At 47.8% G+C, this 15,093-nt stretch overlaps 1 protein-coding gene and 1 non-coding gene across 2 annotated transcripts; both read right to left on the reverse strand.

Annotated features, from left to right (window-relative positions):
- Nucleotides 1-941: 941 nt before the first annotated feature.
- TRNAP-AGG (transfer RNA proline (anticodon AGG)) lies at nt 942-1,013 on the reverse strand. Its single transcript has one exon. It is a non-coding gene; the product is annotated as a tRNA-Pro (tRNA).
- Nucleotides 1,014-8,254: 7,241 nt separating this feature from the next.
- Nucleotides 8,255-13,050, reverse strand: LOC149333882 (uncharacterized). The gene has a single exon (XM_089558824.1). The coding sequence runs from the start codon at nt 13,023-13,025 to the stop codon at nt 11,850-11,852; it is 1,176 nt and encodes a 391-aa protein (XP_089414950.1). The 5' UTR covers nt 13,026-13,050; the 3' UTR covers nt 8,255-11,849.
- Nucleotides 13,051-15,093: the final 2,043 nt, after the last annotated feature.

The raw sequence follows: 15,093 nt of genomic DNA on the forward strand, positions 1-15,093 counted from the left end.
CTAAGCATTCAAACATGAGGTGTTTTAGCATTTTTTCCAAATTGTAAAAAGACATTTCAAAATTATTGGTTTGGTTTGGTTTATTGGGGTTTAACGTCCCAAGGCCCAATGAGGGACCCCGTAGTAAAGAGCTCCGGAAATTTCGACCACGGGGGGTTCTTTAACGTGCACTGACATTGCACATTATACACGGGCGTTTAGAATTTCGCCTCCATCGAAATTGGACCGCCGCAGCGGGGCTCGAACCCGTGGCTGTCGGGTGAGCAGCCGAGTGCCGTAACCACTAAGTCAACCACGGCGGGGCGATGTTGTAAAATGAATGAATATGTACTAAGATCGAAAATATTGCTACCTAATTGAACTGCGATTGTTGGCTGCTTATACAGGGTGCCCAGACAAACTTTAGCCAAGGGTTAAAAATTAAGATATTTGAGGTAGGCCACGGCAACCACTTACATGCAGCTACCATCCGGCTTACGCATCTAGGCAAATTTTTGTATTGCTATTAAATAAGGGGTAAACAAGATAATTTTTCAGAATGCGTAAATATTGACTTTAGACGGCAGATTTGAATAGCAAAGTACACACTTATGATGAATATACACACTTATGATTATACACAGTCATGATGTGGAAAACTTGAAATTGTCAGAACCTTCAAGGCGATGCGTTGATAATGAAGTCAAGGAATAGTAGATAATGCGCACATTGCAGCCAGTATATGTTTTTTTAAATAGTATTTGAAATGACTAAAACGCACTTTCTACAAACTCTCCAAAAATATTTTTATCCGGCAACCTGTTCCCCTATTTGCTCTTCTGAAGCCTTATTGTCGTCAATAGTCTTAAACTTGTATTTTAGAAGCGGAAGGTACAAAATAAAGGAGCGGGAGTACTCAAAAATACACCGGCCTCAAATAAAAATCACCATTGTGAGTGTTCGGGCTCGTCCGGGATTTGAACCCGGGACCTCTCGCACCCTAAGCGAGAATCATACCCCTAGACCAACGAGCCCCACGTGTATTTGTGGCTTCCTGAGTCTTCCTTCCGCAGTCACAAGGACAGGAGTTATTTGTTCTATTCCATTGTGGACTCGCCTTATAATTGCACCTAAATGATTGAACACTTTCATTAGAAAGCATTTCTTGAAAATGTATTTTGCCATTCATCGGCCTTTGTGTTAGGCTTTGCTTTACCGCTGCTTTGCATTTCGTTCTGTTCATAGCTCTGTAACAATTTCGAGTGTTGTAGTGTGTAAAGGTAAACTTTACTTAGGCTAGAAGCTTATGTTTTGCACCGGTTAATACAGATGTCTTCGTTCCCTTTCTAGTCTCGACGTGAATCATTATCTCTGCAGGCACAGCGCTGACGCTGTCTGGTCTGGCCGGCCGGTAACCAAGCCTGGAGATAAGGCTACTTTCTTTTTTAACCAGTTGTAGCAGCTAAAAGTAAATGAGAAAACTTTCGGAGTGTTTCTGGAAACTGGGCCTGGCACTTCTCGCAACCGAAGTGGTTATCACACCCATAAGCCATTGACCCCACAAGAAAAGGCAGCAACATATGGTACAGTGCTGGCTGATCCATGCTCGGCTCCACATTGTTTACCGTGTAAGCAAATTCCTGCGCAGTGAATGCTTGATTTTTTTGCGAAAGCAACACTAGGCTAGTCGCTAAGCCATTTGGCGGAGCTCTGGAATGTCCAAGCTGCTCATGCGCGAGGGGCGGGTTGCATCACACGGCGCACGGCTGGCGCGCCAGGGCCGCCACCGCCGCGCGCTCTTCATCGCCTCGCCGACATTCCCCCCCCCCCCCCCTCTCTGTCTCTCTCTCTCCGTCTTCCTTTCCTCAAATTCAATTTTCATTCTATTTATTACGGACCCTCTGTCTCTTTCTTCTTGCAATCCCACTTCCTTCCTTCCTTTACAGTGCGGTTCAGGTGTCCACCTAGGTGAGGGAGAATTACTGCACCATTTCCTTTCCTCAAAAAGCGCTGCGTTCAAAGGGCAAGGCATCGTGCCGAACGGGTGGTAGCGTTCCGTGTTCTATGTGGCAACGCTCTAACACGCTCTCGCGTTCCACTCCTAAAGGCGAAGCTTAAGCGGCCTTAATTATCAGTTAATGAGTATTTAGCCATTAATTGGTGATTAACAATTAATTAAGAATTTGTAATTAGTTAGCAATTGGTCATTAATTATGTGTGACGTCATCAAGTGGAGGCGTCACCAGTGCGACAGAGGCAGTCAAAGTGGTGCGGAAAACGCTTTCGCCTGTACGCACTTTCGACAGTCAAAGTGCCCCCTGAATTTTTTTAATGACCAGCGCGTCTCTCCGAGGCTGCACAGCTGCAGAGTCCGAGGAAGTAGCCGTTGCTCTAGCGGTGGCGCAGGGCTATAGAACCGGGCGGTCACTAAAAATACTCACGGACTCTCAAACAGCCTGCCGAAATTACATGAATGGCAGGATAGGTCGTCACGCGCTCCGTATACTCCTCGCAGCGAGTGACAGAATTGAAAACCGGGAAGAACAAAACGACAAGATCCGACACAAAATTGTGTGGGTACCGGGGCACGCAGGGGTGGCAGGGAACCGAGAGGCCGACAGGATAGCTCGAGGATACATTACTTTCAGAGCTTCCGACGAGACCGCGGAACTCGCGCCAGCACCCAGGGAATACTCGGCCATACTACAAAACTACAGAGGCAGAAGATTGCGATATCCCCCACCGCACAAATCTCTCAGCAGAGAGGAAGCTGTCACTTGGAGACAATTACAAACAGGCTCTTTCCCAAACCTACATATACTAAACAAAACGCACCCTACGATATACACGAACAAATGTCCCTGGTGCGACGAAAAACCTACACTATACCACATCACATGGGCCTGCCAAAACATAGACGTGGTCCCCAAAATACAAAACCCGAGTTAAGGTAAGCTGGGGAGGCGGCTCTCCCAAAATACTTTTTGCTCCGCACGAGGAAAACAACACAACAGACACCAAGGCAGAAAACGAAAGCCTAAGAGCAGAAATCAACAACATAAGAAAGGAGAATAGGCAGCTAAGAAAGCAGATCAGCGAATTAATCGCAGAACTACAGGAGATACGGAGAACAGGTTCCAGCGGAGCCCTGGACTGAGGGCAACCGACCACTGATTAGAGGCGGACGACTTCGACAGAGAAGACTCCTGGGGGTAAAATCAAGGAGTAAAACGTCTCTGAAGATGCTCCCAAACCGCAGGAAAAAGGACTAGAGTAAAATAAAGTTTTTCCTTCCTTCCTTCCTTCACCAGTGAGAACGGCAACACCACCACCACAAACTATAGAGAACCCACAAAAACATGGGGGAGACCAACACGGCAGGGGAAGACCTAAAAACACTCATGCTGCAAATGCAACAACAAATGCAGCAACAAATGCAACAACTAAGCCAGAAGATAGCTTTGCAAGACCAGAGCTTCCGTAATTACGTTAAAAATCAAACAACACAGAGAACACTAAACGACGCCAGAGACCGCCTCTTTAATGAGCGGAGGTTCGGTACAGAAACCCAAGGGAACAATAGTAGCTGCAACACAGCAACATGGCAGGAGGACAACAACTAGAGATTTGGCAATGGAACTGCAGGGGCTACAGGCGCAAGCAGGGGCTCCTGCAGCAATTCATTAGCACTAGGGGAACCCCACCAGACCTAATCTTATTACAAGAAACAAACTGTACCCCAACCCTAAGAGGCTACTCATGCCAGGAAAAAGGGAAAACAGCAACACTCATTAGCGACAAAATAACAGCAATAAATCATGGGGAAATAGCAGACACACAGCTAGAATACGTGATAACTGAAATAATTCCCAAAAGGAAAAGGAAAGCAAAAAGCACCTTTGTTATAAACATATATAGCCCACCTAAAAACAGGGGAGACTTCATCAAGCTTTTCGCGGAGGCAAAGAAACTTGCAGGGCAGAACACCCTAGTTATAGCAGGAGACTTCAACGCGAAAAGCCCGCAATGGGGCAGCAAAAAAGAGGACATAAAAGGGCGGAGCATATGTACAGCAGCAGAAAACACAGGCTGCGAGCTACTTACGGATGAGAGCCAACCCACAAGGCAAGGCAACAGCGTAAGCGTAGACACGTGTCCCGACCTAACCTTTGTCAGAGGAGCTAAACAAGCAGAGTGGGAAAACACACAGGAGAACCTAGGCAGCGACCACTTTATAATCAGAGTGGCCATTGAAGCCGAAAGCATCAGAAGGAAAATAGGCAAGGCAAGACTGACAGACTGGGACGCTTTCCGCACCCACTGCAAAAGCATCAAAGGCGACATCACGTCTGTAGAAGAATGGAGCCAACAACTTAAACAAATAAGAGATACATATACCAAAGAAGTTAACCGCACAGAACAGGCACCAGAGGTAGACAAACGACTCCTCGGCCTATGGGAGGCAAGGAAAAGCCTAACCAAACGCTGGAAGAAACAGAAGCTTAACAGGAAACTAAAAAAGAAGATAGCAGAAATCACCCAGCGAGCGGAAGAATACGCAACACAACTGGCTAGACAGGGATGGCAACAATTCAGCACAACACTGAATGGCACCCTAGGCACGGCCAGAACGTGGCAAATACTACGGAAGCTCATGGACCCATCGAAGAACAAAGCAGAAAGTAACAAATCGATACAAAGACTGATCCACCAATACGAAGGGACGGAGGAGCAGCTAATCCAAGCAGTAAAAGAGAAATGGTACGGAAAAGAACAGGTGAAAGCCTACCAAGGAGAATACCAAGGGAAAGAAAACCAGGACATGGACAAACCGATAACAAGAGAAGAAGTTATTCAAGCCATAAGGGCAACGACAAAGAACACGGCAGCGGGGGCGGACAAGATCCAGAACTCGTTGATAAGAAATCTCAGCGATGAAGCGGTAGAACAGCTCACAAAATACTGAAACAAACTCTGGGAAGAGGGAACGGTTCCGAAAGAGTGGAAACACGCGGAAATCGTTATGATACCCAAACCAGGCAAAAAACTGCAGATAGAAAATCTCAGACCTATCTCGCTAACATCGTGTCTGGGCAAGCTTTTCGAAAGAATCATCACTAAAAGAATACAAAGACACCTAGAAGACGGAGGATGGTACCCCAACACCATGTTCGGCTTCAGGGAACATCTATCGACCCAAGACGTGCTGCTTCAGCTCAAAGAAGAAGTACTAGAAACAATGCCAAGCAAAGGGGAAAACGTAGTCATGGCCGTGGACATCAAAGGGGCCTTCGACAACGTGTCCCACGCAGCAATCATGGAAGGCATCAACGCCACCAACTGCGGAAAGAAAACACACGACTACGTGAGAAGCTTCCTCACAAACAGAACTGCAACGGTGGGTTTGGGAGACCTACGAAGCGAGGTCTTTCAAACACCATGCAGGGGAACTCCACACGGCTCAGTGATATCACCAGTGCTCTTCAACATATCAATGATCATCCTAGCCAAAGAGCTCAGCCAGATACAAGGAATCAGACACGCAATGTATGCGGATGACATCACCATATGGACCAGCGAAGGCTCGCTAGGAAGCAAAGAAGAAAGTCTACAAGCGGCAGCCGCCTGCATTGAAGGATACATGAAGAAGAGGGGACTAAGGTGTTCCACCGAAAAGTCCGAACTTCTCAGAGTAGGAAGGCACCCTACAGAGGCTAACCTCGAGGTGAAACTAGAAGGGCAGAACATACCGGAACAAAGAATGATAAGAATACTCGGTATGTGGCTGCAAGGTAGCAGGAAATGCAGCCACACACTCAGCCTGCTACGCAAAGCGGCGGAGCAAGTAGGCCGAATGATAAATAGAGTAGCCAGCAAAAGGCATGGCATGAAGGAAGAAGACACAATCAGACTGGTGAACAGCCTGATAGTCAGTCGAATAACATACTCACTACCATACCACGTAACCATCAAAGCTGAAAGAGAGCAAGCAGAAGCTATCCTTCGCAAAGCGTGCAAGATAGCCTTACATCTACCAAGGAACACGTCCAACGAGAAGCTAATGCAACTAGGGCTAAACAACACTTTTGAAGAGCTGAGTGAATGCCAAATAAAGGCACAACTTCAAAGACTCAGCGACACAAGAACCGGACGAGCACTTCTGACTAGGTTGGGTCGGGAGACGGAGAACCATCACAACAACAGGGCAAACATACCAGACGCACTAAGAAGAAACATAAGCGTACAACCCATCCCCCGCAACATGGACCCAAACCTCCATGCCAGCAGGAGGAGAGCCAGAGCAGAATACTATGAAAAAACAATAGGGCACAGGGACAGCACGGTATACACCGACGCTTCCCCGTACTATGGTGAACGAGGAAATAAAATGGTGGCGGTAGTCGTCAACCACCAGGGAGAACACATAACGAGCCTCACGGCCAGGGCATCAAATGTAGCAGAGGCGGAGGAGATAGCGATAGCCCTAGCAATGAGGGAGGGGGATAGAAAGGGGAGACCCTTGAATATTTTAACAGACTCACAAGAAGCGTGTCGAAACTACACAAAAGGAAGGGTAGGCAAAACGACACTCAAGATCCTCAGCGAGGGGACACCCTCGGGGAGGAGAGAGAAACATAACATAATTTGGATACCAGGCCACGCGGGGGTCTGGGGCAACGAAAGGGCGGACGAACTAGCTCGAGGGCTTACTATCCGAGCTGGGGGGTCACAAGCCCCGGAGGAGCTCTGGACTAGCCTAGGGGCTGGGTACTCTGAAACACTAAGTTTATACAGGGGGCTAAGATACAAATACCCCCCACCACACAAAGAGCTAAGCAAGGAAGAAGCCGCAAAATGGCGGAAGCTACAGACAGGCTCCTTCCCCAACTTATATATACTAAGCAAGATGTTCCCGACACAATACCGCGCCACATGCCCTTGGTGCGAAGCGAGGCCAACACTATACCACATAACATGGGAATGCGACAGAAACATATCGTTCCACAAACACGACACACCAAGTGCGGAGCAATGGGAGAGCCGGCTCACCAGCTGCGAGCTATAGGCCCAAAGGGCACTCATAGCACACGCAAGCGAGGTGGCCAGACTCAGTGGAGCCCTGGACTAGGGGACCACCCAAGGCTAGGAGGCAACCTCAAGACTTGAAGAGAAGACTTGAAGAAGACCTCCACCGCAGGCTAAATCTTATAAATCAATAAAGTTTCTACTCACTCACTCACTCGGCCATACTACAAAACTATTGAGGCAGAAGAATGCGATATCCCCCACCACACAAATCTCTCAGCAGAGAGGAAGCTGTCACTTGGAGACAATTACAAACAGGCTCTTTCCCAAACCTACATATACTAAACAAAATGCACCCTACGATATACACGAACAAATGTCCCTGGCGCGACGAAAAACCTACACTATACCACATCACATGGGCCTGCCAAAACATAGACGTGGTCCCCACAATACAAAACCCGAGTGTGGAGCAGTGGGAGACTCTGCTGTCCAGCGACCGCTGCGAAGACCAACAAGGTCTGGTACAGCGAGCTCAACGGGCGGCAGTGGCCAGCGGAGCCCTGGACTGAGGGCAACCGACCACTGATTAGAGGCGGACGACTTCGACAGAGAAGGCTCCTGGGGGTAGAACCAAGTCGTCTCTGAAGATGCCCCCAAACCGCAGGAAAAACCATTAGTGTAAATAAAGTTTTCCCTTCCTTCCTTGAGGCGGAAGCATTTAATGCCTCATCGTTGTAAGCAGGAGTTGTCGACAGAAATGTCACGCTTTTCAATTGGTCGAAACGGTCGTGACGTCACAGTGCTTGAATTTCAAACGGGGCCAATTGTACTTTGGCTAGTAACCATAAAACCAATTAAAGGGATCGTATAGTGATGCTCCAAGTAAGTGGTACTAAGCTTATTAAGGCGAAAGCCTTTAATGTCTCATCGTTGTAAGCAGCAGTTGTCGACAGAAATGTCACGCTTTTCAATTAGTCGAAACGGTCGTGACGTCACAGTGCGCGAAAATCAAACGGGGCCAATTGAACTTTGGCTAGTAACCATGCAACCAATTGAAGTTATCTTATAGTGATGCTCCAAGTAAGTGGGACTGAGCATAGTTAATTGCTTGATTACCCAATTAGCCTAATTAACTTTTATAGTCATGCAATATAAATAAATAAAAACGAGTAAGAAATTAGTCGAGCTCGGGAATCGAACCGCGGTCTTCGGCGTGCGAGACGAACATGCTATCCACTCCGCCATCCCAGCTCTTTTTTTTTGTCTTTATTGCCTGTTTTGACAGATTACAACAGATCATAAACAGATGTTCTGCGCTGCACACTCAAACAACAAGAACGGACATGTGTTTCACTCGCGTGAGAAAATCAAAACTGTCTCAGGGAACACAACTCTCCCATCAACTCGATAACTTCATCTCCAAAACATAGCTCCTTGTACACTTCACGTAGCTTAAATATGTTTTCTTTGAAGTAATCGCGGACAGAACGCGCATCTTCATCACAGTGTCGTACAGCCATCCTGCTTCGCCAAATACTGTGCAGGCCAAGCAGGAAAATTACATCATATTTATAAAGATCCGGCTCTATGTCCAGGAATCGTATCCCATACGGCGTTAGGGGTAAGTCTTTCTTTATTGTACGCTGGAGCACGTCCCAAAAGAGCAGCGCATCCCAGCAATCAATAAAAACGTGTTCTATTGACTCTGGTTTGCGACACAACAAGCAGTCAGCACCCCATGGTAGAAACAATCCCTTTTCCTCCATCCATGTTTTAACCAGCAACGTCCCAGTGTGTAACTTGAAGAAGAACGTCTTCACACCCGCTGGCACCAACATTTTTCGTACTCTTTTTAAAACATTTCCTGCTTGGCCTCCACTATACATAGATCGATAGATTGGCTCCGGGAAGACAGAGTCGAGCAAATCTTTTAACAATTTCTTACGCGTGACATTAGACAGATATTCCAAACTGAAGCGCGCATTCAGAAACCGGAAAGCAAAGACCACTTCTTTCAAAAACCTACTTGCACTGTATCTCATCCCGTCCACACTAGAAATAACATAGTTTGGCAAAGCCGAAGAAAGCCTCACTTGAATAAATGTCCGCAGGAAAGGGTCGCGTTGATCTCGAAGAAACAGAAATCTTGACACCACCTGCCTCAGGTACAAGTGTGGCAAATTAAGACCCCCTTTTCTCAAACGCAGAAATAAATTATCACGTTTAGTCCTCTCCCATGAGGACTGCCAAACAAAAACTGCGAAGAGACGATGAAACTTTTGAATTCTAAGTCGAGAGCATGAAAGGACCTGCAACAAATAGCACACTTTTGAAACCAGATATACATTGCATATGTTTGCGCGCGTGAATACAGACAGTTCCTTCCCCGACCATTTCTGTGCACGCGTGGAGAGTTCTTGAATTTTCTCCTTCCAAAAGTCATCGTTATCTCGATACTTGTCAAGAGGTACACCTAGGTATTTGGAAGGAACATGTGACCATTTTACACTTGCATGAAACAAAGGCGCTGATGCCCAATTCCCATGCCAAAGGCCCGCACACTTGTCCAGGTTAACAACGCTATTGGTTACATCACAAAATCTACGAACAACCGACATCGCATGTTCTATGCTGCTGTGGTCACTACAGAAAACTGCCACATCATCGGCATAAGCCAATATTTTAATTTCACATGCTTCCAGTTCGAAACCACGAATACAGCTGTTATTTATTACATTTCGGCAAAGTGGCTCCAGGTACAGAGCGAAAAGTAGCGGTGACATTGGGCAGCCTTGCCGCACGGATGCTCTAACGGCAATTCTGTCTGTGAGCTCTCGGTTAACAACCAGATTCGTGGTACAGTTGCTATAGGCCATTTTAACCCCTTTTAAAATAACTTCTCCAACACAGACATGTTCACGGATTTTAAAAAGAATGTCATGACATACACGGTCAAATGCCTTCTCTAAATCAATTTGCAACATTGCGACTCGCCTAAAGTCAGCGTAACAGCATTCCAGTATACTCCGAGTGACATGAACATTCGTGAAGATGGTCCGCCCTTGAATTCCACATGTCTGGTGGGGGCCAACCAAGATGTCCATAACTGATTGTAAACGTTTGGCTAATACTTTCATAAAAATTTTATAATCAACATTAGTAAGCGTTATCGGCCGATAACCTGTAACTTGCTTAAGCTGAGCAGGATTGTCAGTTTTCGGTATAAGTACTGTATGTGCACGAGTAAACGACGGTGGTAAAATACCAGTTCTATATGACTCTTCATAAACGCGTTGCAAAATGAGAGCAGTTTCACGTTTGAACGCCTTATAAAATTCTGCTGTTATCCCGTCAGTACCTGGCGATTTCCCCAAGTGAAGCTCATCAATAGCGCATTCCAATTCCGCTGTTGATAAGTCGGCAGACAGGATGTCAGTGTCTTCACTGGTCAGTCGGGGTAATAGACTTAAAAATTCATCCTGAAAGGCCTGTACATCTGCCGATTTGGAAGCGAACAAATCACGGTAATGCTCACTGAAAGCCTCCCTTATCGCCTTGGGATTGTCTGTCAGAATGCCTTTGTTTTCAATTTCTACAATATCTTTTCTTCTAGCGTATCTTTTTTCTGTCGTCAAATTTCGCCTACTGGGCATATCATCTGCCAGCAAGCGATCTGCTCGTGCACGAATTGCAGCTCCCTGAAACAATGTCGCATCGATAACCTCAAGCTTTGCTTTAACTTCGCTGATAAGGTCACTGTATAGTCCCGGAGCTCTATTTTCCTCTGTAATTAATTCTTTCAACATCTGTTTTAGGTTCTTCTGTCTCGCTTTCTCAGCGTGCTTGATTTCTACGGACCTTTCAATAGCCCTCTTTTTGACATCAATTTTGAATTCCTCCCACTTTTCTGCCCAACTTTTTCCATAATTCAACCGAACTTCTTCTAACACGTTCTTTGTTTCTAAAACAAATGAATCGTCCTTTAGTAACTTTGCATTCAGTTTCCACAAGTCCCAGCTGAATTTCGCTTGAGGTGTCACATTCCTGCCAATGGTGAATATGACACAACAGTGATCGCTAAACGCAACCGGTTCGACGATGTAGTTATCGCAAATTGCCGCCAGGTCAAGGGAAACGTAAGCTCTATCTAGCCTAGCATGACTACGCCCTTGAAAATGTGTATAATGACGCCTCATTCCGCCCTTTGCAAACTGGGCTACGTCTTGAAGTGAATACTTTTCAATGTTTTCTTTCAAGAAAACAGCACTTTCGTTTTCGGTGACTGTTGAGCCTGATCGGTCATCTGCACTGAGAACACAATTGAAATCCCCTAAAAGAATGACAAGTCTATTGCATTCCAGATACGCACATAGTTCCTGGAAAAACAAAAGTCGTTCACGGGGTTTCGTAGGAGCATACACACAGATAACTCTCAAATATTCCTCCCCGTACAACAGATCACAGAGCACAAACCTTCCCCTCGTGCAATACACCACTGCTTGTTCCTCGATATTAAGACTGTTCTTAATTAACAGAACACAGCCCGCTGATGTCCCCACTGCGTGACTAGCACGCGCGTTATATCGCGGCTTGAACTGCGCAACCATAGCGTCTGTCGCGCTCGCACTCTCTACCTTTGTTTCTTGTACTGCAAGAATGTCCAGGTCTTTCTCATAGAGCAGGCGCCTTAGCTGACATTGTTTACGTCTAGCTGCTAGTCCACGCACGTTTAACGTGCCGCATTTTAAATTTGACGGAAGACAAGCCATGCTGAAAATCCTGAGCACAAAAAGGTACAAGTCCCTTACCAGGCGTACGCCTTACCCTCCGAGAAGGGGCGATTAATCAGCGCTCCTTGCGCTGCGCACGGGAGACGCGGACGATGAACGACACTCAGGCACATACTTCCCCTTGGCCCCGGTGGGTCTGAGCCACTGGCGCTCAAGGCGTTGCGACCTGACCTCGGTGGAAGGTTGTGAAGGGGACGGCAACACCGTCTTGGCACGCTTAGCCGGACCGAAGGTGTCATGTGATGCCCTTTCATCCTCGACTGGCTCCGCTTCGGCGTTCATGGCAGACGCCTGGTCACTCATCGGCGGCGTTTCAGTCGCGTTGCTCAAAGCTCGTTGTTCGTTCGGCGTCTTGCTCGAAGCTTCCATGTTTCCGTTGGAGACGCTTCCCTGTTCCCCAGACGCACTCTTCTTTGGACGGTCATCAGGGGCCGCCGTTTCAGCTTCCTCAACGTCCATGATATCCTCTTTATCATCACAGTCCTCTGAGGCCGCCCCTAGCACATTGGCGTACGTACGTATGCAGTCCTCACGGACATGACCAAAGGCTCGGCACTTAGTGCAGCGGGGCGTCTGGCAGTCGCGGCGGATATGCCCGCGTCTGCGACATCGGAGACAAACAGGCGCCCTACCGGGCACAACCACAAGGACGGAGCCCCCGTAGAATTTGAAAAGATGCGGTAGCTCCTCCGCCGTGACTCCCTCTTTAAGCACCATTCGAGCGACACGTGTTGTCGACTCCGCCGATTCAAATCCTGGAACACTCCATTCCTCATGCTGAATTTCCATCACTTCCCCAAACTCGCTCAGGGCCTTCCGTAGGGTCTCACTGGGTATGTGAAATGGCACCCAGTGAATCTTCACCTTGATCTCCTTTCGACAGGGATCAATAATGGCACAGTAACCGCCTTTCACACTCAGGCCCCCGGCCGAAAGTACAGTGTCCTTCGCCTCCTGGGTGCGGAACCTCACGAGCCAGAGGTGGCTCATCTGGTAAGCGCCAATGCCGCTGACATCCCTAAGGACGCCGGCATCTTCTAATGGTTGACGAAAGTCCTCTATTCGATACGGACGCTTCGAGGTATCACCGTGCAAGAAAATACACAAACGCATACCTTCGTCAGCGGGCAGTGACGGTAGCAGAAAGCGAAAACCAGGAGGTGGTCCAGACACCGATTCATCCCGACCAACAAAGGCAGTTGCGACACCTCGCCCGGAGCGAGCCATTTCTGCGTCCGTCTAGCAGGGCAGCCAGAAGCAGAATCCCCCGCCATCCCAGCTCGGTGGTTTGGCATGAACAAAGGCGCGTCTAGTGAATACCGTGTCTTCGCTCACTCTCATCCTCCTCCCTTCTCTTCCGGCGAGGTTTAGGTGTCCACCGAAGTATGAAAGACAGATACATTTCCTTTCCTCAAAAACCAATTTACCGACGAGCGAGGCGTAGAACCGAATGGGCGATGCCGTTCTGTGGACTCCCGGGCAGCGTTGCAAGATGCTGTCGCGTTTCATTCAGAGGCGAAGCTTAACATCTTAACCACACATCAGTGACCACACTTTAGGCAAAAAAAATGCCCCCCTGAATTTTGACGGGTGTCCACCGAGATATGTGAGACAGTTACTGCGTAATTTCCTTTCCTCAAATACAATTTTCATTTTCTTCATTACGGGCCCTCTTTGTCTTCTTTCTCTCCCACTTCCTCCCTTCCGCTACGGTGCGGTTCAGGTGTCCCCCGAGATGACTGAGAATTACAGCGCCATTTCCTTTCCTCGAAAAGCGTTTCGTTCAAAGGGCAAGGCATCGCGCCCGAACGGGTGGTGGCGTTACGTGGACTCCCTGGCAGCGCTACAACACGCTGTCGCGTACCACTCCTAAAGGCGAAGCTTAAGCGTAATTAATTAGCTGTAAAATTAGTATTCAGGAAGTAATCAGTAATAAAGCACTAATTAGTGATTTGTAATCACTTACTAATTAGTACTCAATTATATGTGACGCCACCAGTGCCACAGAAGCAGCGAAAGTGGTGCGGAAAACGCTTTCGCCTCCACGCACTTTAGACAGTCAAAGTGCCCCCTGATTTTTTAATTGTTTAATTACACAATTAGCCTAATTAACTTTTCTAGTCAGGCCATGTAAATAAATAAAACCAAGTAGGAAATTGGTCGAGCTCGGGAGAGAGAGAGAAAAAACTTTATTACAACAGGAATTCGGGGCACGCCCCAGGGTCCCCGCACGGCCCCACTCCACTCAATTGTTTATGTTCCTGAGGTCCATAACACTGGCAGCCCGGCCGGTGGCGATGGTCTGCACGGCCGGGTCCTCCGAGCGCAGCAGGGTCTCCGAGTCCTCCCAGGTCTTGAGGTTCTCTAGGTCCCGCGCGGGAGGGCCCGCCGGGCAGAGGAAAAGGATGTGGAGGGATGAAGCGAAGGGTTCTGGGCATAGGGCGCATGCCGGAGTAGGGAAGGAGGGATGATAGTGGGCTAGGGTAAGGGGCGAGGGGAGAGTGTGTGTCTGTAATCTGCGCCGGAGTGTTGCGTGTCTGTTATCTAGGGAGGGGTGGGGCGGAGGGTAGAGCTGGCGTGAGGCTCTGTATACCTGGGTCAGCTCACTGAATGAGTGCATGAATCGAACCCCGGTCTTCGGCATGCGAGACGAGCATGCTAACCCCTCCGCCATGCCAGCTCGATGGTTGGAATGAACAAAGGTGCGTCTAGTGAATGCGGTGTCTTCGTTCACTCTCATCTCCCTCCCTTTCCGTTACGGCGAGGCTCAGGTGTCCACCGACGTATGCGATACAGATACATTTCCTTTCCTCACAAACCGATTTACCGACAAGCAAGGCGTAGAACCGAACGGGCGATGGCGTTCTGTGGACTCCCTGGCAGCGTTGCAAGACGCTGTCGTGTTTCACTCTCAGAGGCGAAGCTTAACATCTAAACAACACATCAGTGACACAAGCAGCAACACTGCGCTTAAGGCTTTCGCCTCACCGCACTTTAGGTCAACAAAGTGCCCCCCTGAATTTTTCAAGCGTCTGTGTTATCTTTCTTTTGTAGTCATGGCACGAAAATTATTTGATAATGTCCAGCCTAATTTCGGCGACCTGCAATTTCTTTCATGGTTGCTTAATCGCAGAAGACGAGCATTTTTACAGTTCATCTACCTCAGAATGGGGCCACTACAGCTAGGTTTTTATGCAACGCAGTCGAAGGTTTCTAAGGGTACAAATACAAAGTAATTAGGCACCCTGTAGAAAGTATTTGAAATCCTCGACTAGGAAACTGGAAATATTTGCAT

The sequence above is a fragment of the Amblyomma mixtum genome, chromosome 8 (assembly GCF_055824585.1).
Source record: "Amblyomma mixtum isolate Tamu chromosome 8, ASM5582458v1, whole genome shotgun sequence".
NCBI classification, from domain to species: Eukaryota; Metazoa; Arthropoda; class Arachnida; order Ixodida; family Ixodidae; genus Amblyomma; species Amblyomma mixtum.

What these genes read in the sequence shown, in the direction of transcription:
- LOC149333882 (XM_089558824.1), bottom strand. Translation starts at nt 13,025, where the DNA reads ATGGCTCGCTCCGGGCGAGGTGTCGCAACTGCCTTTGTTGGTCGGGAT.